Consider the following 25,850-nt stretch of genomic DNA (forward strand, 5'->3'; position numbering starts at 1 on the left):
GAAGCGTGCAGTCGCCGAAGATCGTATAGCATAGGAAGATGACTCATTCCGCAAGCGAGGGAGCAGATCGTATGCAGTGACTTTAATTTCAAGAAAGACAATTAAAAGCTGCGCAAATGAACCTATTTTAATTTTAATCTATAAACTCTTCTTTTTAACCAAACCAATATTTAAAACCAAAAACAATAGTATGCTCACAATTTGACTTCAGGTCCAAATGAATAAGAGTTGGTGCTACTCTCAATCGGCACCCTCTTTGAGGTGACGTAGGACACCGTGCCAGTCCTTAAAATGTACGCAAGGGGGCAATGTTGGCTACATTTACAATAATTTCCCGTCTAAAGGGAAAAATACAGATGCACTAAGAAAATGCTTATACAGCAACCAACAAAAACCCTTTGATATGACATCTGCTAAATAACAGTGCACCTGCATGCCATTTAATACATTCCTGCACAATAACAAACTTTGTAAAGGCAAATTTGCAATAATACATCCCATAGTGGCTCACAGTAGTATGCAGCGTGCTTTCTGTGCCCAGTGCGTGCACGCGTAACAAATGAATATGACACACTATTGTGAGCTGCCTGAGTGACTGGATGGTTGTAGGGCGGTGGTGACAGATTCCAGCCGGACGAGAGTGATTCTACCTCGGCCTATGGCAGCGCCATAAAAAGGCGGGGAGGAGTTGCTATGGTGTGGAATATTTCCGAGATGACTGAGGACAGTTAACTTTCACAAGAAAGCAAAAAGTTAACACGACTTTCGGTCATGTGATGCCCCACCCGGAAAGACTGCAGAGTCTGCAGGGAAGCGACCCACTGAGAAGTTCTTGGATCTAATTGTGTTTTTTTTTTTGACAGCAGGATTTGGTTGTGCTCTTATGTTCAAGCTGCAGCCCAAGTTTGACCTGCGCAGAGATGTGGAAACTGACATTCGCAGGAAGGAGGCGGCGGTGTGCAGGGTGAAAGGTGAGGTGTTCACGTGTTGTCGGTCAGACGTTCTGCCGTCGGAGTACACTTGTGGTAGGGCGGTGAGGGCAACCTCACAACACAAGCCAGATTGATAATTGTGATTCACTCAAGGTAGTTCTAGTTTGTGAAGTGACAAATGACAACTTGTAGTCAAAGTCATCAACTGCTGTTATTCTGCCATGGTGCCAATCCAGCATTCCCATGTGTGGTAAATCAGGTGCTAACTACACTCAGCTGTCAAACTTTGAGGGCGTGTTTGCGCCGGTACCGTATACTGTCTGATTACAGCAATACCCTTGGTGAATAGGACGTTAAGAGGAAGCAAACTGTGTGTGCAACTGAACAGCAATTTATAGCGCTATCAGTGGACGCAGTGCATTCTTAGTGGATTTGGCCCTTACTGTGCTAAAATAATGTTGCAGCACTGGGGAAAATAAAAATGATTGACAGTGTAACAAACCTTTTATGGTGCAATACTGTAAGGCTGGAAAGAAATAGCTCGTGTGTATGTTACCGTTTTGTATTTTAAAATGCACAGTACTGCTTTTAATGACAAGTGTACTGTGAAATTATCTCATCAATGTTGAATTATTATATGTAAATGTCAAGGCAAACTGATATTGTTTATCTAATGATGCTGTGTCTGCAGACTATTCTGGAGCAGTGGACATTTTAATCCTCAACACTGAGAGAGATGGGGCCATCCTTTACTCCTGGAAGGTTATTATTGTTGTTGCTGTTGTGTATGCAACTTCCTGTCTACAAGTTTTATACTTTGGAATGATGGCCAAAAAGTTCAACTTGTATTTCATTTATTTATGTTTTTATTTTATAAACAAGGTATAACTTCATCATGCTTTGGGGCTGTTTTTATTAAAACTGGAATTGGGGCTTTAGTTAAGGTGGATGGGAAAAGCTTCAGGCTTCCAAATGTACTTTGCACAGGAATAGCCTACCAGAACATATTGACTTTATTTGGGGTTAGTCAAAGGCCCTTCAAATTGTGACAGGTGTTTGCTGACTCACCTACCGGTATATGTGGGACCTTGATTCTCAATGAACTTGGTTGAGGTGAATTCAAGAGTTTCATTTCTACAAAAGTAGTGTTCTGCTGCCATTTTGTGGCATCTACACTCCGGCGTCAACTCCTGCCAGATGTTCGCTATTTGTGGCAGGGCTCATTTCACTGCATATTCTTTGTGTAGGTTATCTTACATTTGGTAGTTATTTATTATTATTAGGGATGGGCAAGTACCGATAGCAGGTATCGGGACTGGACCGATACCTAGGCTTATTTCAAGGTATCGCTAATGGCGACGGTGGCCCTATTGTGGCCGTTTTACAATTAGGAACTAGAAATTTGAAAAATAGAAAATTGCCAGTAATTTCACAAGGGAACTATGCTGTATTGGGACATAAAGGTCTTCCTTCAAAATTATTATTATTATTTTTTTTTTTAATTATTATTATTATTATTTTTTTTTTTTATGTCTCAAAAGTGGGGTGGTTGACTGGTTAGCACGTCCGCCTTCGGCCTTCCTGGTTGGAGTTTGCATGTTCTGAGTCTTCTCCGGGCACTCCAGTCTCCTCCCACATTCCAAAGACATGCGTGGCAGGTTAATTGGGCGCTCTGAATTGTCCCTTGGTATGGTTGTTCGTCTCTGTGTGCCCTGCGATTGGCTGGCAACCAGTCCAGGGTGTACCTCGCCTCTACTGCCCAAAGCCAGCTGAGATAGGCTCCAGCACCCGCCACAACCCTTGTGAGGAATAAGCGGTCAAGAAAATGGATGGATGGATGGATGGATGAAAAGTACTAGTGGTATCGGTATTTGGTATCAGTGACTACTCAAGAGTTGTGCACTCATACTGGTATCGATCTGAAAGAAAGTGGTGTCTAACATCCTTAATTATCATATTTAAAATTAAAAAAATAAGCTGGAGGGAAAAGCTAGCATTGGATTTTATTGTGTGTGTGTGTGCACCGCGCATCATCAAATGGACTCCAAAATCAAACTGCATAAAGTGCATGTTCCCTCTTGATGAATCCACTTCATATACACTATTTGAGGATTCAGGAAACTTTTAAACCCTCAGTGAATAAACTTGTCTTCTGAAACCACTCGGCACAACATACATTTTTAATGACGTGCCCGCCAAACAGATTTTGGAGGTCAAAGATGGTCCTAGCTTGTCTTTTTTTTGTTTTTTTTTGGCGCGTTTTTGTACTGGATGTACAGTCCAGTATTTGAATTAATGAAGTGCTGCAATAATCTCGTCTCGTCTCTTCTCGTAGGGATCAACCGGGACCACCAGAGTTGGCAAGTTTGACTCAAGCACCAAGCAGAATAAGGTGGGTTGTCATGTCACCTATCCATGCTGTAATCCACTCATTATACTGTATGTGAAAGTATAGTTCAGTTGTATTTAACTTTGAAGTTCTATACATTGCCATATGCATCTGTGTGTGTTTTGTCTCGCCAACAGCTCCTGTACACCTTCGACAAGCAGGTTTGTGTCAGCAGCTGCTCTCTAAACAAGGAGGAGACGTTGTTAGGTGAGCCTAATAGTGTTGTGTGCTGAGAGGGTTTGATCCCAAAACGCAGACACAAATAAGGTTTTAACTATTTATTCAGAATAACTTGGCTAAACTAAAAACAATGAGAATGTATCGAGAATAACGACACGCCAAGCCTCCCTTGGGCAGCAGAGAAGCACAGCGAAACAGTGAGCAATAATCCGGCGAAACCCACACAATTCTCAGGCCCTTATATAGACAGTCAATCAATCTCATTGGTTGGGTAGACATGTGAGTACCAGTACTGACATGGAATTCTCTGCCTGGCTGTAAACCCAGTAATTACAGATAGTCCCTGACATCAACAAACATCATATAGCATGAAAGATTCTTCAGTAACGGTATTAAAGATTCCTGACATACGAAGTTCTTACAGAGAGTTCCAAACATCATATAACATCACATAGCCTAAAACTAGTTGAAACTAGATTAATAGGTCATTAACTCAAACCTAACCCAGGCGTGACCCCAGACACGAGACAAGACCCAAACATTACTCCTGCATGACTCGAGACAAAACCCAAACATACCTCCTGCATGACTCGAGTCATGACAAATAGCAAATATTTAAAGTTTACAATATGATGACACATGAACTCATTCAAACCCAAAAACGTGTAAATACGTTTTTTAGCACTTTGTCCTTCACTCCCAAAAACGTATTTATACGTTTTTTAAAATGTTTTTTTTTTTAGTGCTGTCAAACGATTAATATTTTTAATCTGATTAATCACACTTTTTGATTAATCACGATTAATCAGCTAAATTACTTGCGTATTTGCGTAATATAAAATAACTACAAAATACCGTATTTTTTTTACATTAACGCATTTTATTATCTGAATGTCATTTGCAAACATTGATTAAATGCATGTACGCAATTGCATGCATTGTGTGTATTGCTCAAAACGTAACAGCATCATATCAACTGGGTGCAATTCAGCAATTATTAATTAATTAAACGCAAATTACTTGTGTTTTATCTAAATTCCCGTCACGGTGTTTTTAAAGCGAAATTTACCACCGAGCGCACCAACTGTGGTCACCCTGCTCATTTTGGAACAACAGGCGTAGGAAATGCCTTGCATTGACCTAATCACCGACCTGCGCAGCCTTAAAGGTAACCAGCTGCAGTTACGTTCAAGGCTCAAGTGCGGTTAAAAAAAAAAAAAATTGTGCGATTAATATGTGTTAATACGTGATTAATGCAACATTTTTCTGTGATTAATTAATCTATTAACGCTTTACCTTTGACAGCCCTAGTTTTTTTTTATGCAAGAATATACAGAAGGCTTTGACACAGCTTCTGACATAACGAGGTGGCTTAAAGCAATGGTAGTTATCACAAAAACGGCCAGCAGGTGGTAGCAGAGATCAGCCAGGGCCATGTTGCAACAAGCATTTTTTTTTGACAGTGTTTTCACCAGGAATGTGAATATTGATTAAACATAACTATTTTCTAATGCTAATTGCTGCAAAATGGAAACAGATACAAATATACTTTTTTTTTTTTTTTCCTGATGAAAGAAGAGACTCTAATCTTTCTTTGCGTAGGTTCCATGTTTTTATAGCAAGAGAACACAATATTCTGTGGGCCTTGCAAAATCAATCAAAATCCAGTAGAGAAGAGGGTTGCTTCAGTGAAAATGGCGGCGAGTGAATGAGTTAAAGGAATAAGCAATATATTTTTTTCCCTTTCTTAGCTGTCAGTTTGGTGCAAAACACCCATGGAGAGGAGCACCTTAAACCAAGTAAGACACATTATCAACTGTTCCTTTGTTATCTTTTGCATGCGTCATTGTTTTGTATGCTTTCTCATCCCTTTTCTTAGTGTCCAAATGCTTGACGCTCCTGATTGAGATCCATCCGATCAACAACACCAAGGTCTTAAAGGCGGTAGACTGCAGGGTCAAAGTGCAGGTAGAGCAGTTATGATGTGCGTCGAGGAGTGTCGTTCTTTAAATATTTCTGGATATCTGATCACTTTTGGGTTTCAGTTCCTCCACCCCGAAACTGACCGCAGATCAGTGCACGAGAGCCACCTGCTGCTGTTGACTGAAGACGGATGTGAGTCTATTTTTTATTTATTAATTTTCCCATCCAGCTCATGGGCTGAACCTCAGATGTCTGAAGAAGTGATAAAGATCTTGACTGGGGTTCTTGTGTGTGTGCTTCAGATGTGGATCAGTACCACGTTCTGTTGACCAGACTTGAGGGTTACAAAGTGGTAAGATGAACTCTGCTTGCCTTCCATCAAAGCAAACCTTCCCGGGAATAGAAAGCTCCTCATGGGTGCTTGAAATTCCAAGCATGAATTTGAACGTTTCAATTTGAAACTTTTGCTGTAATTACTTCTCCCTGCGCTGCTACAAAACAGAATTGTGTTTTTTAATTGCTTTAACTTGACCTCAGAAAAGCCCATTGTTGCAATTATGGGGAGGGACTGAAAGCATTTCAGGCTTAAAACTACAACTTGACCATTTGGAAAAGCTCATTGGCCTATGTGGCTCGGTGTTAGAGCGGTTGTCTCCCAACCCAGAGGTTGTGGGTTCGATCCTCAACCCCTGTGACCATGTCGAAGTGTCCTTGAGCAAGATACTGAACCCCCAATTGTTGCTGATGTTCTAGAGTGCTTTCTTTGAATATCTGAGGGAGAAAAGCACTATCCAAGTGAAAGCCCATTTACTCTGCATTGAGCTGCACGTGTCGTCGGGATCCAGGTGCTGGCCAATCCCGAGCGTTTGTCCAAAACGGCTGAGCGGGTCGCGGATGATTTTTGCTGGGTCCAGTGGGACGTGCACACGCAGAGGCTCTATTATCTCACCCAGGCGGTAATGCAGCGCTCATCCCAGATACATATTTGCATCGTCTGTAAAAACCGCATTGAAATGCATAAGCGGTTTTCCACAGGACAAGTTCCTGCTGCGATGTGTGCAGTTCTATGACAACCACAACTGGGAAACTGTGGTAACTACAAACCCGACCCACTATGTAGCTCTACACTACTCACAACTTCAGGATGGACCTCAAATGCTACATTGAAGCCATTAAAATGTTATTATTTGTTATTCCTTTTGACTTCAATCAAGGCTCCACTTCGTTCTTTGGTTTTATCAGATATTTAATGTGGTCCATGTATCTTTTATAAGTTAAAATAACATCCCAGAACTACGAAGAGAGCAAAATAAGATCAACTGGAGCACAAAATAGCTAAACTAATGTTGTCACTATCGAATATTTTTCGAATCGATTCATCTATTGATTATGAAATCGACTAATCTGATTCATTTTAATTTTGCATTAAAGTGTGTTACAAAAGCATTCTTACCCTGATTACTGTTTATTAACCAGTGATTGGTGTTTATTTTGTACTTCATATTCGTATAGTGATTAAAAAACAGGGGGGTGAATATTGATGTTGTATTATGATACCGGGTTTGGTCATTGTTATGATTTATTTTGATTAAAAGATAATCAGTCTGGGCAAGCTCTTTCCTTGTCGTCCATATGTGCGTCAATTAATTGTCTCTTAACAACTACGACGTGTGATGGAACAAAAAAACATGGTCCACCTTTCAATAAAGTTTTAACCACAAAATACATTATCCGAAATAACTTATTTAACGTTATTACATGAAATAATGACTTTATATAATCCGTTTCTTAACCAAATCAAAACTCTGAATAAATTACTATTACAATTATTACTATTGATAAGACTTTGTGAAAGTGTTTTGTGTTAAATAATTTAACTACTGAGTACAGTCATGTATGTACAGTGGGTTCATGATCGCGTGCTCGCTAAACGGCGCATGGTGTTGATGCTTTATGATCCTTTCAGTTTCATTTGCGTTGCCGCCATCCTGTTGCAAACATCAGCAATTACAAATCTTTTCAGGTGTCAATTATTCACACATTTTTGCTAATTGCACTTTATCATTGTTGTGCATCTTTGGTTCATCCTGAAATTTCACCCGAAAGCACAAAAGCGAAGTGTTGATGAACAGCATCTTTGTGTTGCTATTCCACAGATGGAGCTCCCATTAGAGCTGCCTACTAATGCTTTCAGCACCGTCACGTAAGCAAACAACTACTAGTCCACTGGTTTTGAAATTTTTGTTGTACACATTACGAAACGTACTGTAATGTTGTTGGCATACGGCCGCAACATGAGGTACACGAGCACAATTGATGAGAGCCACTCTGTAAGTGTCAATCTGTGCAGGTGTACCTAATGTTGTGGCCAGTACGTGTATGCAGATGTGTATATGTGTGTAACAGGTTTGTAAACTTGGGTTTTGACCACCATTATGTGGAGAAGCCAGAGCCAGTCAAGATGGAAGTATTAACGAACCGATTAGGTAATACTTATTCCACGGTAATGTCCACACAATACAATGTCGATAACTGACACCTAATGCAATATATGTGCTGTTGTTGTTTTGCTTTGTTTTTTCCTCGTTGGGAAAACAAGAACGTAAGTCGCTCAACCTGACGCAACGAAACAATGATTCGATTCTCACTATTTGATTAAAAACTGTTTGAATCTGCATTCACGTGGCCTCACTGACTGATGCATATTTAATTGTGAGCTGATGATTTGAATATGTTTGAGGCACAATCAATTCACTCACTGGCCTCAACATGCACACATGCACATTTTAATAAGATCCAATACAACCTGTGTGGAAAGAGTCTTCTCACGTGTATTATTCCAAATGATTATAATCGAAACATGTTTATGTTTTATTCCAGGAAGCATGTGCGTGTGCTACAGTCGGTCCGTTTGCGGCAAACCGGAGCTCATCTATTCTGTGGTTTTAGTTCACAAAGGTGTGTGCGTGCGTTACCTGCAGTCACGCGTCTCCCAGCTATGCAGGGCCAGCATGTCAACTCATTTTCTTTTTCATCCTCTTTTAGACTGCAGCAAGACTTTCCGGGTCACTTTGGGCCAGCCGACACGGGACGCCGTACAGCTCCAACCGCTCTTCATCCCTATAGGTCAAACGCACACACACACACACACACACACGCACACCCATCCTTGTACATATATCTTTGTGAGGACATCCAGTGACATAATGCATTTCCTAGAGCCTTACCCTAACCGCAACCATCAAAAATGATTGCCTAAACCTAACCCTTACCCTAACCCCAACCATAACCCAATTCAAACCTAAACTCTAAAACCAAGTCTTGACCTTCAAAAAGAGGTCTTGCAAAGTGAGGACCGGCCAAAATGTCCTCACTTCACAAAAATGTCCTCATTCTGTTGGATAAAGACGTATTTTGGTCCTCACTATGTATTATGTACAAGAACACACACACACACACCCACACACACCCATCGGGTCTACATTTCTAGTGAAGACATCCCATTGACATTTCTTAGCCCCTTACCCTAACCCCAACCAAAACCCAATTCAAAGCTAAACTCTAACACCAAGTCTTGACCCTCAAAAAGAGGTCTGGGCTAATGGGGACCACCAAAATGTCGCCACAAGGACATGTAGTCCCCACAATGATAGTAAAAAGCAAGAAAATGGTCCCCATGATATGATATAAACACCCCCATACTCCTGCTCTTTTAAGAGAATTTCTAAAAGCAAGTGAGAGTATGTGGCCTAATTCCGCCTAATGAATGTCTGTATACAGACAGCAAAGCAGCGCGCACGCTGACAAGCGGGGGTTGTTATTTCCACATGTAGGTTACTACGTCGTCGTGTATCTGCACGCTCGCTTCCTGCACTGCCTCAACACCAGGCAGCAGGAGATGCTCTGCCACTCCCTCTTCCTGTCTGGTAAGATTAAGTGTTCCGCACTCTTTTTCTCATTAAGCGCTATCCCACTGAGTAGCTGTGTAACTTGCCGTTGGCCAAAAAAATTGTATCTCCTTCTTCAATAAAGACATATCGTTATCCTTGTAACATAATTGCACTGGTCGTTTTTAACGTTGTCACAAAATCGCTAAAAATACCAACGTGTTTGCTAAAAAAAAATACATGTTTTGTCACTGTGTAGATTCTTAGTTATCCAGGTCATGGCAATCCACAATGGAGGGTTTAAAAGGTGGGGGCTGACCTGGTGAGTGACGTGGGAGTCAGCCAATGTAATACCTTCCAAAAGAAAACCACTGTTGTTACATTCTTTTCCCAAACACTTTTTCAAAGTCTTAGAGCCGTGAGTGATGCAATAAGCACAACGATGCAAACGAGTGTACAAGTAATAGACAGAAATGAATCTGCATGCAACTTACCTCGTGGCTGACCATTTCACCCTGCACCAACCGAGGCATTTATAGCTCTCCATGTTGAACCAAAAAGGCTTGTTCAAATGCATCTAACCTAACTTTTATCACTCAATGTCTATACTGCGCACAAGGTTATTTTAGTGACCAAAAACTAACAAAAAACTAAAATTGAAAAAATAATTTTGTTAATGTAATAAAATAAAAACGAAAATGCTTTTTAAAAAAACGAAAACTTACTGAAACTCCGTTTTGTTTACAAAACTAACTAAAGCTAACTATAATTGTCGCAAATTGTCCTTCATTTTAGACTTTGGTGATTAATTTAATGCATGAGCCTTTGGGGATGATTTTAAATGTGATTTTAAGTAGATTTATTTTGATAATGAACCAGAAAAAGGACACTTGAAAGTGTGTCACACAGCAGTGACGTCATCTAGTAGCGGCCAATAGAAAAGCACCTTCAGATGACGTCGCTCCCATGGTGGTTTTTAAATATGGCACACAAGTAAATAAATAAACAAAACAAACAAACAATAAATAAAAAATAAAAATAAAACTAATACTAAAACTAAACTAAAAACAGTACTCAAAATGAAATTAAAACTAACCAAAATGAAAGATTCCAAAATAATAATAACCCTGACTGTGCAAAATTGCCAGACAGTTTCTAGAGTGCTCTGCCTGACCACAAAATGTAAAAAGTTCCTAATTATGCAATGAGTGAATCTGTGCTACACGTCTTTCCCACGAGGCAAGCGCAATGCTCGAAATGTGCTTGTATCCGATGTTTAGGTGATGCCGCTGACCTGGGCCTACCGTCAAAGTCGGGAATATTGACAGTACTGCACGCGGAGGAGGAGTCAAGTGCGGCTCTCTTGGACCTGGCAAGCGGGACTATCCACGGTGTCCGCCTCAGCTCTGCCTGCCTCCTGCAGATTTTACGATCGGACTCACCTCCTGGGTGAGCGCCACCGAACAGGAAGTCTGATTCAAGAAAAGTTTTTGTTATTATGTTTTTGTGTACTCCATCTGTCTCTCAAGGAGAGTCAACAACACGGCTGACGCTCAATGCATGGCCGCCCTTCACTGCCTGCTTCTTTACAGCGGAAATGACCCAAACGTGGAGCTGGAGGTACGCGCTGAAGCAGAGAGGCTGGCATTTAAAAGCCGCGGCATGTCCTCTATACGGAAACAAAATGCATTCTTTTTGCATCTGTATGCCTGCAGATTATTGAGTGGCTGTGTGACAAAGTTCCAAACTCCTTTGACCAAATCCAGGAGTTCATTCTAGGTGAGCGTAAAAAGAAACAAAGTTGGATGTCTCTTGTTGATGTTTTTAACTCATTTAAACCCAAAAACGTGTAAACACGTTCTTAAATACATTGTCCTCCACTCCCAAAAACATATTTACATGTTGTTGTTTTTTTGTTTTTTTTTTAAATGAAAGAGCAATACAGAAGGCTTTGAGGCAGCTTCAGACAGGAAGAGGTCGCTTAAAGCAATGGTAGTTATAAAAAATGGCCAGCAGGTGGCAGCAGAGTATAAGAAATCAGCCAGGGGCCATGTTTCAACAAGCTCTTTTTGACAATGTTTTCAACAGGAATGTGACTATTGATGAAACTTGATGAAGCTATATTCTAACGCTAATTGCTGCAAAACATACACAGATACAAATATACTTTTTTTTTTTTTTTTTCCTGATGAAAAAAGAGACTCTAATCTTTCTTTTGGTAAGGTTCCATGTAGTATATATAGCAATAGAACATAATATTCTGTGGGCCTTGTAAAACCAGTCAAAATCCAGGAAAACATCCAGGAGCAAAGGTTGCTTCAGAGAAAATGGCTGCAAGTGAATGAGTTCTTGAAGATGCTCCAGTTTTTGTGTGTTTTGTTTTTTTTTTCCTTCCCCCAACAGCATCTTTGTACAGAATAAGCTACCAGAGGTCCCTCATCTTGGATAAACTGCTGCCTTGCTCATCGGTGTTTGACATGAAGGTAGGCCTCACGCCTGTTTTCCCATTTGATTTAGTCTTTGCACCTGGCTCACACCCACGGCCTTGCAGGAGGTACCCGTGTGTCTGATGGAGATCCCCGGCGTGCTGTGCAGCACCCACTTGCATACCGAGTCTGCCTTTAAAGGGAGGGTAATGACATGCCTGAAATTATAACCATTTTATCCAGGAGTCACTCAGTATCTTGGAATGCATGACAAAATATACATCCTGGTTGTATTTGAACTTTTCGTTTGTTGATAGCAGGATTTTCCCTACCTGAGTTACACACAGTTATGCAGTGTGCTGGCTGTGTGCTGTTTTTTTTGTCTCGCTGCTGCGTGCAGGCCAGCCGTCTCCAGGGCTTTTGGTCCGAGCTGCAGTGGAACACAGAGAGGACAACATATTTTGATGTCGATCCCAACCCTAGATACAGAACCTCCCACGTTCAGGCCTACTGGAGCAAACTTGTAAAACAAACTGGTCAAACTCACTGAGAATGTTGTGCCAGTTTCGTGCTCATTCCTGTTTTGTTTCCATCCAGATGACTGAGAAACCATCCAGCTACACGACTCATTTGTTAGAGAACACTAAAAAGTAGGTCCACTTTTTATTCTGTTTATTTAAATGTATATGCATAATTGTAAAATTGTATTAAATTGACATTATTAAAAAAAATACATATAAAATTAAAATAATAAATACAATTAAAATAATAAATTAATATAATTTATTTTACAATAAAATCAAATAAATTTAAGAAATGTAAAATATCTGTTTATTATTATTTCTATATGTCAGAGCAAGAGCAAAAGTGGATGGGCGATAATTAACAGTCTGCCAGGGGTAGGACAGCCTGGCCTCTTTGTTGCATTAATTTTGCCATTTCTTTTCATTAAGTGTGTTCATCAAAATATTTATTCGTTTATTAGTCACTAGTCTTGTTTTTATATTAGTATTTTTTATTTATTTTTTTACCTTGGTCTTTTTGCTTACAGAAGAGTATTGCTGACACGCACAAAAAAAAGTTCCATAACATGAAGTATGTTTGAGTGAGTGCTGATTTAAAAAAAAAAAAAAAAAGTTCCATATCATATTTAAAATAAGTTTTATGTTTTATTAATATGATAATCATCAAATTACAAAATGAAAGTTATCACATAGCAATGTAAAATTTTAAACTTTATCCTTGCATTCAAAAACACTTCATTATTATTATTATGATTATTATTATTATTATTATTATTATTAATTCATTTATCTCATTTAATATTGTCAAATGTCACATTTGACAATGTTAAGTAGGTCACATTTGAAATGTGACCTACTCATTTCTAGCATTCTACTTGTCACGCTTGTCATCCAATCTTTACAACTCTCGAGCACACATCAGCACAGGAATCATATTGATTTTGAATGATAGTCATCAAGAGGTGGCAGAGGTCAAAAGTCAAACCCGCCAATAGTCACTTTTCCAGCTTCCCGCATTTCTTCTGATCGTTAAACACCAAATCAATCCTATCGATTAGCAATCTCAAGCCCAAGCTGGTTGAGGTAGCAGAGGCCAAAAGTAAAAAAAAAAATATATATATATATATATATATATATATATATATATATATATATATATATATATATATATATATATATATATATATATATATATATATATATATATATATACCGTTGCTTGCTTTTCTAGCTTTGTGCATGTCGTCTTTCAAAAATTCTTGGGCAGGCTTTCATTGATGACTTCCACAGCATATAGCCTATTGATTTGAAAGGATATTCAATACACATGCAACGATCACGCCAAAAAGTTTTTTTTTTTGTTTTTTTTTTTTGAACATTTTAATCATCAAACGTTCAGGAATGATTACCCCACATTAGAGGAAGGACCTGATTGATTTTGAAAGTCATCATGATCCAACACAAGATGAAGCTTGGGGGAGTTCACAACAAACTTTTCTTTCTGTTTTCCAGGGTTCTTGCCATGGTGGACACTTGGCATCTCGGTAAGACATTAGAGGCATACTCACACATGCCAAACATGCCAATGTGTTTGCTCACATTCACAACAAAACTGACCTCACCACGCTCACTTATCGGGAGATTTAGACAAAAAAAAACAAAAAAAAGGAGCGATGATACGGAGAAAGAAAAATGAAGTAACAGAGAATGGGGAGATGATGTAACAGGCAATATTTTTGCTCCTGCACAGCTGTTGAGCATCAAGCTAAAATCTTTCTTCACTTCATTTGATTTATTTGACTTCATATACATCAGGTCATAACATGCATTAAAATGGCAGCCCATAATATGAGAGATGATGGAACCCAGATTTCAATGTTTTTGCCTTTACAGACAACTGGAGCAACCCAGAAGTGCAGTGGGCTAACTTCATTATTGTATTTTTAAAGTAAAGTGCACCCCTCCGTGAGCCATCACCTTGCTGTGTTATTCATTATCATTATTATTAAACTTATGAAACCATTTTTTTATTTGGTAAAATGACTAAATCTGAGGAAAACAAGCACGCAGAACAACTAATCATTGTCCTGCAAATCACCAAGATATAACCCCCCCCAGAATATATTGCTGCCATAAAACTTGAAATCACTCTCCTGCAAAAATTACAAAATGGATTCAGCCTATCTCAGTGGCTCAATTGCACACCTAAACTGTGTCATCATGTTATGTATCTACGGTATGCGTTTTCCGAACTTGTGTGAAAATTTGATTATCATCTGATCGACTCCATCATTCATTCATTCATTATTCATCAGACTGGAGGCTTTTCTCCCCCCCAATTAATCTCTAAAATGTCAAGCGTGTGGTTGGATTTAAAAAAAAAAAAAAAAAAAAAAGCCCCGAGGAACGCCAAAGTCATCATGCAAAATGAAAGCGATGCTATTAAAACATTTACATAGCACTGGTCTGGAAGTTAGCAAATATTTGGCATTTTCGCCCTAAGCGAATATGGGGAGTTGATATGTAAATATGCGGCGAAAGCTAATGCTTCTGCTAATGAGAATGATTACCTGCACTTTTGAAATTAATACATTTGCATATAAAGCAGCCGCTCGCACGCTGCGCCCTGCAAGTTGTTGCATATGACACATCAAAAAGGCGGCCTCTTGCATGTGCGTGATTAAATAAAGATTATATATGAACGTGCGAAATTATTCATCTGCTCACAGCGGGTAGCGCGGTCTCATAACAACCCCCCAAGCTTTGTGATGTTTTTTTCAAAGCCAAAACACACCCCCAAAAAGAATCCATTAATGCTTTAGATTACCCACAATCCTCATCTGCCCTTAAGGCTTTTTTTTTTTTTTTTAAATCCACTGCTGGCAATGCACCGGCCAGGTGAATGAATGAAGTGAATTGCACGGACCCAGTTGAGACTCAGGAAGTGTTCCGGTTTTTCCGTCAAACATTTCTTCTGTCTCCTCCAGACAGGAAGCTGGTGCCGCTTTTCCAAGAGGAGGACCACCAGCAGAGGCTGCTCATAGGCCTGGTGAGAAGAGGGAATCTAACAAATTACTGGCAGCAACCAACAGATGCATGATGAGGTCAAAGTGGACTGGAGGAAATCGGTGCTTTACAATGATACTGATGATTTAATATTATTGCCGTCAATGAATGGGGCTGGCGTTGTTAATAGCCTCTCAATTATCCACATTCCTTTTATAGAATAGAATAGAATTCAACTTTATTGTCATTGCACTGTCACAAGTTCAGAACAACGAAATGCCGTTTGCATCCATCCAGAAGTCCTTTAGCAAGAGTAAATTATATATTTTAAAAATAAGATCGATTTAGTATGTACACATTATGGCAGGATATGAATATGTATATAATATTGATAAACAGCTAAATAATTGTATATGACTGTCTCTACAGTATTTACAGATATTTATTTACAGTAGTGCAATTATGATCAGGAGACAGTGTTCAGGAGTCTAACAACAGTAGGGAAGTAGCTATTCTGATATCTAGTGGTCTTAGTCCGGAGGCTCCTGTAACGCCTTCCAGAGGGCATGAGGGTAAAGTGTCCATGTGCTGGATGACTGGAGTCTTTCGTGATTTTCTTCGCCCTCTTCAGGCACCGCCTCATATAGATGTCCTCAACAGAGGTGAGTGGTGCACCGGCGATGCGCTGGGCGGCTTTCACCACCCTCTGCAAAGCCTTCCGGTCCATAGCTGAGCAGTTTCCATACCAAACTGTGATGCAATTGGTCAAAATACTCTCAATAGTGCAGCGGTAGAAGTTCACCAGAAGATGTGAGGACAGATGGTTCTTTCTCAGAGCCCTGAGGAAGAAGAGCCGTTGGTGAGCCTTTTTAACCAGCTTGGAGCAGCTAGTTGTCCATGTGAGATCCTCAGAGATGTGGATTCCCAGGAACTTGAAGTTGTTCACACGCTCCACCACCATCCCTTTAATGTGGATGGGTGTATGTGGGGCTGCATTCCTCCTGAAGTCCACAATTAGCTCCTTGGTCTTCTCAGTGTTGAGCAGCAAGTCGTTGGAGTCGCACCACTCAGCCAGATGATCCACCTCCTCCCTGTAGGCAGCCTCATCGTTGTCTTTGATGAGGCCAATCACCGTGGTGTCATCTGCAAACTTAATAATGGTATTGGAACCACTGAAAGGTCTGCAGTCGTGGGTGTAAAGAGAATAAAGGAAGGGACTCAACACACAGCCTTGTGGCACGCCGGAATTTATAGTGATGGTAGATGAACAATAATTATCTAGTCGGACATGTTGAGGCCGGCTAGTCAGGAAATCCAGTAACCAGTTGCACATGAGGGGACTGATGCCTAGATCCATAAGTTTTGCAATTATTCTGCCTTTGTATTATGATAATAGTGATTTACAGCGGCCAGGGTAATCTGCCTCTTCTTTGACAATCGCACCATGTTTTTGTGGTTCAAAGGAAAATAATGCAGGTCATTTAATCAAATTTCTGAATATCTGCCCACCTGACCATCACAAAAGGAAAAATACAAAAATATTAAGTCTCTGCTGTCATTGAATGACTGTTACGAAGATCATCCAGACATGAAATCTCTTATAACTTAGTATAATAGATACTTAAACTTCTTCCACAGTTTCGCTTGTCGAAATTAAATTGCAAATTTGAAGTGTCTTAACCCCAGTTAGACTTGCAACACTTTTCCACCTTTATCTCTGATGTCACCTTAAACAAAATATGGTTTCTCTTGGGTGATTATTTTCAGAGATATTGAGGCTCAAAAATGCAAGTAACCAAATCTTTGCCCAACTTCAGAGCCATATAAAAATAAAAAAAACTGACAACAGGTATCAGCACCTTAACTTGTTCATCCTTGACAATCTTACAAAGATTTGAATTCTCGATTTTCAAGATGACCCTCTCTCGCCATTCTGAAATGATGTAATGAGCACAGCTTTCGAGCTTCAGGGTTACTGTATAGTGGAGGGTTACATGAGGATGATGGTGGACAAAGATTCAACATGAAAAAGCAATTATTTCCCTCTTTATAGTGTTATCTGGTGAACTTGTGTCACACAGTCTGATAAGCTACATTAAAAAAAAAATTACAAAATGAAACGTTTCAAATGCTCCCTTAAAAAAAAAAAAAAGTTTGATGACCAATTTCTTGTCCTGCAGCTCTGCCTGTGCTCAGCGCGATTCCAAAAGTGCAGATAGCTTCAGTTTAAGAGTTCAGTCAAGATGTTAGTGCGCCGCTTGCACTATTCTTAGAATGACCCGGTCGTCCGGTCGGCCGCTTCCATCTTTTCCCGCCGCTCTGCTTTCATCTACATGAGCCCAAACTTGCTGTGTGTGTGTGCGTGTCTGTGCGGTTTCTTATTTTGTGTATGTTGTAGACGGTGGAGAAGCTGCGAGAGCATCTGAACACGCACCTGCCTCGCCTGGGAAAGAAGAAAATAGATTCACTGGTTATCAACTATGTAGCCAAACTGGTCAGTATCATCTAGCTTTCTTGCTATGTGCCATTTCTGGGGAAAATGATTGGCCTTTTTTCATTGTTGGCCTCTTTTCGAAAAAAACGTCCCTACTTATACTTAAGGAGGAGTTTTGCAAGTCTATCTTTTCTTGCTAACATTATATTTGAGGAGGGTATTTCCATATTGTGATTTCTGTCTGAAAGGATGTAAATTTGTGAGACTGAGTGTTTAGTATTCCTGGGAAGTAAATCCTTCCACAAGCTACAAACCATCCAGAGGAGACAATGTGGCATATATCAAAACAAGAGAACTGTGAATGGCACCGAGCCCAGCATAGACCTCTCCGCCAAGGTGGAAAAAAAAATTTGATTTTAACCCTCACATACACCTATTTGTCATTAAAACTGATACCTGATTCACACCTTGGATCCACCCCAAAATGTAAATGCGTTCCTCCTTGGTATATCAGCGCCACTTTCAACAGTTTTATGGAAATGACTCGAGCAGGTATTTTCCCCCTTAATCTCGCTGACACGCAAACAAATGGCGATGAAAACCTAACCTCCGCGGCGGTTGGAATGCAGATGGTACGCAATTGGAAACGACAGGGGGGGGGGAAATGAGACGTCATGGCAGCTACCCCACACACACACCCTCAATTCGACAAGGTCCGGCCAAATGTCCACTCGACAAACAAAAGAGCATCGCCCTCTCGCTCCCCAACACCACTTTGGTGCATATTGAGACTAAAGGCTGCATTGACACAAGTTGGTAGGGGGGGGGTAGATTACAGCTTTTAAAGAGCCAGGAAGTTCTGTTGTGATAGATTGCGACTCCACACTACATTATTGTCATAGTTATTTATTCCCTGTCCCCTCGTTGCTACGGACGACGGAGATACATTGCTTTTTATTATGCAGTGCAAAGAGCAAGCAAGGAGTCACTGAATACATATTGAAAGTTGTATTTTGAAATAGGCTGGGGAGGTTTTAATTATGCAAGAGAAACACTCTTCGGGATGATGAAGGTTGTTACTTTTCTCTTCATCGTGAAGAGGCTTGTTGTGAGGAACGACTGCTTTTAGATATTCCAACAAAGGATTTTTGTAACCCCATGTTTTCACCTTTCGTCGAGATTTGGAACCCTACACCTTGTTGAAAAGATGATGGCTGTGAAGAATTGAGTCTGAATTTATATAACCTCGCAAGCAGCCAGAAGCACCAATATTGGTGGGCCAAATGAGCCCCAGTTTGTGTTTTGAATAACCAAAACCAGCCAAAAAACATAAATCCAGAGTTTCAGCTAACATTTGTGCGTCGCAATGACAACATTGACATACGTGGTGCATTCCAAAGATTAGAAGTAGAACAAAGGATCGGCACAACCACCTCAGAAACCTCGCTCACTATTTTCTACGAACAATAAAAATGGTCAAAAACATTGACAAAAAAAACCAAAGAAAATCTCAAATCTGATTCTGAAAGCTTTTTCCTGATAGTTGTAAATCTTTACTGTTTCTTGTGACGGAACCGTTTTTCGAGACTGTAAGCCGCGACTTTTTTCACACGCTTGAAACCCTGCGGCTTATACAATGACGCGGCTAATATATGTATTTTTTTTTCTGACGGCCGCCAGGGGCGCTCGAGCAGAAAAGGTAAGCGTGAGACAGGTGAAATATGTGTTTCGAGGAAGACACAAGTTTAATGTAACTTGGCGCTTTGTGCATAATAAAATGAGCATGAAAAAACCCTCATTATGGAAAATACAAGAAGTCTCAGTTTCAGTGACTGATATGTTATTTTTAAACAGCTAGTTACTTCCGTATTGCTGCCGTGTTACTGCCGCGTCGCGGGCACTGTTTAGAAAGAAAAGCAAGGTATATTATTAAACCTTTGAAAACTCTTTCTGTGTACCGTCTTTCTTTGTAAATATCTCATGTTTCAATGTGGGCACATGCGGCTTATAATCAGGTGCGGCTTATGTATGTACAAAATGCCTTTTCCTTTAGAAATGTACAGGGTGCGGCGTATAATAAGGTGCACCTTATAGTCCAGCAATGGGCTCTTTGCACAGCTCGACTCCTTCCTGAACTGAATACCAAGTTTTTGTTTCCCGTCTTTCATGAGTGGACAAACTGATTAATCCAGGTGTGTCTGGCCAATGTCGTTGTAGTTACTGAGATCAGGCACACCTGGATTAATCAGATTGTCCACTCGTGAAAGACAGGAAATGAAAGAGTGGTGTTGAGTTCAGGAAGTTGTGGATTTGTGCAAAGAGCCCATTACGGTATTTAAGTTTAATCATATCTTTAAAACAAAACAAAAAAACTTAATCAAAACTAATTCAATGGAGGACATTCACGTGTGAAAACTAGCAGTAGATTGTCTCCCCGTTAGGGTTCAGTCAAAGATCGCGTGTGTGACGCATTCCAGTGATCCCGCATGCTGACATTCGATAGATGGTGTGTCATTTACATGGGTGGAAGTGAAAATAGGAAGTGTGGCTTCTAAAGAGGGAAGTGAGGATACAGACGAGCGAGCGAGTTGAGCTGAGATGCAAAAAAAAAACAAAAAACCGGGGCCACAGATGTGAAAAAGATGCACAAAGTCGCATTGTTTTCCGGCGCAAATTCCCGCCTTTGCCTCAAGCTGGATTTTCATTAGAATCTAATTGAACCTCTTTCCTAAACAAGTGCGTGTGCGTGCGTGTGTGTGTACGTGTAGCTGGAGCTGATCAGACACATGCTGGAGTCAGTCTGGCTGAAGCACAAGCTTGGCCCTCACGTTCTGTGCTTGTGAGTATCCCCTGACATTTGTGGAGGAACGACACTCATTTCACATTACATTTTAGAAAGTTCTATAAGTGCTAATAAAGACTATTAAAAAAAGCGTACTTATGCTATCCAGATACCTTACGTACAAACAGCACGAATCAAGTGAGTCTTCAAAACAAAAGTGATAATTTACAGTGCAAATTTCAAAACAAAATCTAATCAATATTCCGGTAAGAAAATATGGTTCTGGTAATTTACACCTATTTACACTTGAATACAATTGCTGTGTGATTTGGCAACACTTCCATGTCCAAATGTCTCTGGGCGTGTTGTTCCAGCACACAGCGGGCCGGTCCTGGCGAGCGGGCCGTGTTTCACTTCATGCTTCGAATGCTGGAAGCCACCAGGGGTCTCTGCCTGCCCCTCCCACCCGGTAGCGCCAACACACACAAAAGCAACAAATGAGAAAATCACAGAAGGTTCAACATCAGCATCTTCAGCATCCATGCAAAACATGTGACTCAGAGCTGAGTCATTTGTGCTGTGTCGAGTTGCGTAATCGCTAACCGCACTAAACTGTTGCTTTCTTTTGGTCAGGCTATCACACGCTGCTCGCGGCGTTGGCTTTGCGCTGTCTCCCTCGTCACACTTTCCTCCAGTATGTCGACCACCGCTTTCTTCAGCTGACGGAAACCTTCGTGTCTCGGCTCATGACAGGTGCACACTCTTAAAAAGTACACAAATACATGCTGGTACATTTGAACTGTAGGAGTAAAAAAAAAAAAAAAGTACTGGAGTCTTAATTTTCGTGGAGTATTTGACATTTAAAGGGGAAGTTAACCCCAAAATGTTCTTCACAATATGTTCTATGCAGCCACACTAGTCTAAACACGTCATTCTGATTAATATTGTCCGTGTGGAATATGAATTAAGCAGCAAAATCCAACTATTTTTATCCATCTCAAGGGGTGGCCATTTTACCACTTGGTGTCGAGTGAATATGACATCACAGTTGCTCACCTATTTTCTGAGTTGGTCATGTGCAAGGATTTTGCTGCTTAATTAATATTCCACACAGATAATATTAATCAGAATGCCGTGTTTAGTGTACTGGTGCCGCATAGAACCTAATATTGTGAAGAAAATGTTGGGAACATGCAGTAAAATAAATTCAGGACTGTATTACCAATTGTGTTAGTATCCAATAAAACCAAATAAACAATTGGAATGAAAATGTGGAGATCTTTTACATTTTTATTTGTAGAATGACAATATGACAGAAAATTACACACCTTGCGAAGATAAATTCACTATGGATGTCCATTAGACAGAGGGCCTCTTCGCAAAGTCAAATTAACCTTTGTCACCTTTCCTTAACCTTTGTTGGATTACGTCATTGTGTCAAGGAGAAATGAAAAAGATGCTTCCTACCGAACAAATGAAAGGACAACACGTCTTCACACAAATTCGACTCCACTTTTCCTAACTTATGTTACCCTATGATTACGAGTATTGCTGATGTAACGTCTCCGCTTGTGGACTTTATCTTCAAAAAGAGCAGCAAATTATTAATAAAATGAAAAAATAAATAAATACTTGGATCTATGATTATTTTTTTTCCCCCTTTGATTTTGAAAGTCTCAAATAAAAAATAGATAGGGGTTTATAATTTTATTTTAGTTTGTGTGGAACCAAACCCTTTTGATTTGAATGTCTATTTATTGGTTTCATTGATTATACACTTGTGACAAAAAGTTAAATTCAAGTTGTTTTTTAAATATTCTCAAAAGTCTTGAAGGTGAAACTCAAGTGTCTTTGCGTATCTGTCGTATACGTCGGTGTCCTGTCACTTTCAACCTCGCTTCCGTATAGAATTGTGGGTAAACCTTTCATAAAGGTTGGTCAGAAGTAACCTTTGCTAAAGGTGGCTTGAAGTTGACATACAGGCACCTTTCCCTTTCCAAAACATTTGTACAATTTGAATTGCTCCCATCCTCCAAATACTTCCCTGCCATCTTACTCTGATATAGGAAAAGACATTTCCTAGGTAAAAACGAGAATCTGAGCCCAGAGAAATGTCACAAGTCAAATAAAAATAATGCTCAGCATTGAAAGAAACTGTCGTCTGGTTTTCAGTGATTGGTTGAATCGAGAGAATTCCAATTCTGTTTCTCGTGTGCACAGATCTGGACAACGGTGCGGCCAATGAGAAACTCAAGTTTAGTGTATTGAAGCGAATTCCTGAGGTACGTTTGTGTATTTCCACCTGTCTGGCATTAAAACAATGCACAATCCCGTCGACAAGTAGCCAGGATGTTTTGATGTCCTGAACTTATTTTAGATCTCGCACAGAAATCACAAACCACTTGTGTAACCAACTAATGTGTGTGTGTGTGTGTGTGTGTGTGTGTTAAGAGGAGTTTTCTCGCCAAATCTTTAGGAGTGGTCCACCACTGTGTGTTGTGTAACTTCCACGTGCTAAGTGTGTGGGAACAGTATGTTAACGTGTGTGTGTGTGTGTGTGTGTGTGTGCCCCCTGCCTGTCTGCATTGTGATTAGAGGAATGTTGAGTGTTTTGTGTCTCTGTTCTGTTTCCTGCCAGTCAGATGCTTTTTGGGTGCGTTTGGGAGGTGTTGAGGGTGCGAAAGACACACGCACTGACAAACAGTGAATCTATATCTATCTATCCATCCATCCATCCATCCTAGAACACAGTTGATCCGTTTTTGAAGATTTCTCTCTCAATTGTCAATTTATTAGGCACCCCTACTGTAGCTAAAAGAAGCGCGTACGATACATCAAATCTTGGCATTCGCCCACCGAGGTTTTATCGTGTTCCCTTCCGTTGGTTTCGATTTATTTTGCACGCCATTCCAGAGGGTTGTAATTTGCAGCCATGTCAAACCGAGCCGGTCACGCCGCGATACCGAGGCTGAGCGTCGTAAATAATTTAGCCGCAAAGTTTCACAACTGGATTAAAATATTCATCTTGGGGAGGAGGAAAATAATAATTAAACATTGATTAATGAGTTCTCGCACGAGCATGTGGCTGTGCTTAATAGAAACGAAAAGCGGCTCTGTATCAACATGACTAATGGAGCGGAGTGGTTTCTTTTTCTTTTGGTATTAAATATTGTAAGGTGTATATATTTCACAAGTCCCAAAATAGAAAGGGACATATTCATACGCTGCTAGGTTATATTTTTGTCGAAGCGCATCTCGAAACTGTCTTTTTTTGTGTGTTAGGCAAACAGATTTTACCATATGTGGGACCATCCTGTAAGTTCGGCTTCCATCTCCAGAGATTACGTGACGAATCTGCTTGGGAGGCACAACAAAAACAAGGTAACACACACACTCGCATCGTCACAACTGCATTTGCATAATGGATTCCAAATTTGTCACTTTTTGACACAATAAGCACGGACTTAAGCAACATCTTTGGCCTTTTTCTGATCATTTCTTGGCTCTTTTTTTTTTGCCAGACGCCAAGTATTGAAAGTCAGGAGCATTTCTCCCACTTGTCTTTCTGCAGGGATTTGCTTTCACCGGCAAAGACAAAGCAGGCTTCGGAACAGAGTTCCTTCCTCTGACGTACCTGGCCAAAGTGCTTTCTGATGTAGAGGAGCAAGGTAACGCGTGCGTGCGTGTATGTGTCGGTGTGGATGCGTCTCGCGTGGAATCCTCTCAAAGAAACTTCCCTCCACATTCCTGTGCTTCAGCGCTGAATCCCTTCGAGGAGCAGGAGAAGGTGGACGCCACATTTGTAGAGGAGACTGCTCTGAAACAGACACTCATTCTGCTGGGCTTTGAGGGAAAATGAGAAAATGGGAATGGGAGGGAGCGAGGAAGACAACGCATAGATTGATGGAAGACAAGGGAATGATGCAATCAAACAAGCAGGAAGAGATGAATGAGAAGATGGTGGCCGCAAGCTGGAATGTTGGCGGGATTAGAGACAAAAGGGAGAAAACGATTACATTTGTTTACACTTGCATTCAAATCAGGGAAGTCTTTTTTTTAATTTTTATTATTAATACAATTGTATAAACAAGCAAAATGGCCTTTTAGACGGATAGCCAGGGAAGTTATCATTTTTCATCAATAATATACGATTGTACTGATCAGCTGGTATCAGTCATAGTGAAAATCGAATGTATTTTTAAAGGGGGAGTCAACCTTAAACATTTCTTGAAGAAAATAAGTTATATGTGACCTCACTAGTCTAAACATGACATTCTGATTAATATTATATTAGTGGAATATGAGTTATGAAGCAAAATCCAGCCGTTTTTATCCATCTCAGGGGGCGGCCATTTTGCCACTTGCTGTCGACTGAAGATGACATCACAGTTGCTCAGGCAACGACCAATCACAGCTCACCAGTTTTCTGAAGCTGAGCTGTGAGATCTGAGCAACAGCGATGTCATTTTCACTCGACAGCAAGTGGCAAAATGGCTGCCTTCTGATATTGATAAAAACTGCTGGACTTTGTTGCTTAACTCATATTTCACTCACGTAATATATTAGCTCATTCACTGCCATTGACGGCTATAGATGTCAAAAATCCATTTTAGCTGAGCTGGCACTTAATGAGTTAACCAGAATACCGTATTTATATAGTTAGGCTGCATCGAACATTTTATTGTCAAGAATTTTTGGGGGGTTGACTTCACTCTTTAAAGAAAAATGACACTCTACAATGTTGTACTTTAAAATAATTATATCATTAAAAATGCAATAAATTGAGCAGTTTTTACTATACAGTAATATTGGTCGTTCTTCGCAGAGGATAAAGAACTTTCACATGTGAGTATTGTTACATTATCTACAAGGGTTGCTCCACATGTTCAAATACTTTAGGATTTTCACACCAGAGCACCGATGTGATTTGTGAGCCCGCATTTTACAAGGTTTGTTTGCATTAAGGTGATCATACTTAAAGCTATGAGACGGCTTGAATAGATTCTGAGCATTCTCAATATCTGCCATACTGCTGCTTGTGTTGAATTCACTGGCACCATACAGTACTTGTACCACAAAATTTTGTATGCAAGTCAAAAGTGTGGAAAAACTCTTAAGTTGGGTCACTCGTATCTCAAGGCGCCACTCTGAAGTACTTCTAAATCAAATTCTTGCTTTCTGTAAGGGAACGGACAAATTCCATTTCTAGAGTCCATCCATGAGCAGATGTTCACCATCAGCGTAGGACAAATGGCTGGGGACATTTTGAAACAAGAGCAATTAGTACTTCAGAGCAAATCGAAATGAGGAGATAATGTGAAGCGCAGTGGGATACACTTGAGGGACTTAAAAGATGGAAGATAAAGT

The 25,850-nt window shown here is 40.2% G+C and overlaps 1 protein-coding gene and 1 long non-coding RNA gene across 4 annotated transcripts; one reads left to right on the forward strand and one right to left on the reverse strand.

Annotated features, from left to right (window-relative positions):
• The first annotated feature begins 508 nt into the window (after positions 1-508).
• gsap (gamma-secretase activating protein) lies at positions 509-24,971 on the forward strand. Of its 3 annotated transcripts, XM_077500077.1 has the most exons (33): positions 513-696; positions 867-971; positions 1,624-1,694; positions 3,268-3,324; positions 3,459-3,528; positions 5,253-5,300; positions 5,381-5,469; positions 5,547-5,616; positions 5,727-5,776; positions 6,270-6,380; positions 6,460-6,516; positions 7,581-7,627; positions 7,831-7,910; positions 8,305-8,382; positions 8,470-8,550; positions 9,258-9,350; positions 10,592-10,760; positions 10,841-10,931; positions 11,027-11,090; positions 11,715-11,794; positions 11,863-11,943; positions 12,138-12,260; positions 12,335-12,387; positions 13,774-13,805; positions 15,249-15,310; positions 17,666-17,761; positions 20,470-20,540; positions 20,858-20,952; positions 21,117-21,236; positions 22,704-22,765; positions 23,766-23,864; positions 24,055-24,151; positions 24,242-24,970. In XM_077500077.1, exons 2-33 carry the CDS (start codon positions 884-886, stop codon positions 24,340-24,342), a joined length of 2,586 nt encoding a protein of 861 aa, XP_077356203.1. In that variant the 5' UTR covers positions 513-696; positions 867-883; the 3' UTR covers positions 24,343-24,970. The 3 variants fall into 3 exon arrangements, with proteins under 3 accessions (XP_077356204.1, XP_077356205.1, XP_077356203.1); XM_077500078.1 differs by lacking the exon at positions 22,704-22,765 and having other exon boundaries at positions 509-971; positions 24,242-24,971; XM_077500079.1 differs by lacking the exons at positions 20,470-20,540; positions 20,858-20,952; positions 21,117-21,236; positions 22,704-22,765 and having other exon boundaries at positions 510-971.
• LOC144003629 (uncharacterized) lies at positions 19,914-24,754 on the reverse strand. The gene is made up of 3 exons (XR_013279032.1): positions 24,118-24,754; positions 23,781-23,837; positions 19,914-21,245 (listed from the first exon to the last, which is right to left on the reverse strand). It is a non-coding gene; the product is annotated as an uncharacterized LOC144003629 (long non-coding RNA).
• Positions 24,972-25,850: the final 879 nt, after the last annotated feature.

The sequence above is a fragment of the Festucalex cinctus genome, chromosome 16 (assembly GCF_051991245.1).
Source record: "Festucalex cinctus isolate MCC-2025b chromosome 16, RoL_Fcin_1.0, whole genome shotgun sequence".
NCBI lineage: Eukaryota > Metazoa > Chordata > Actinopteri > Syngnathiformes > Syngnathidae > Festucalex > Festucalex cinctus.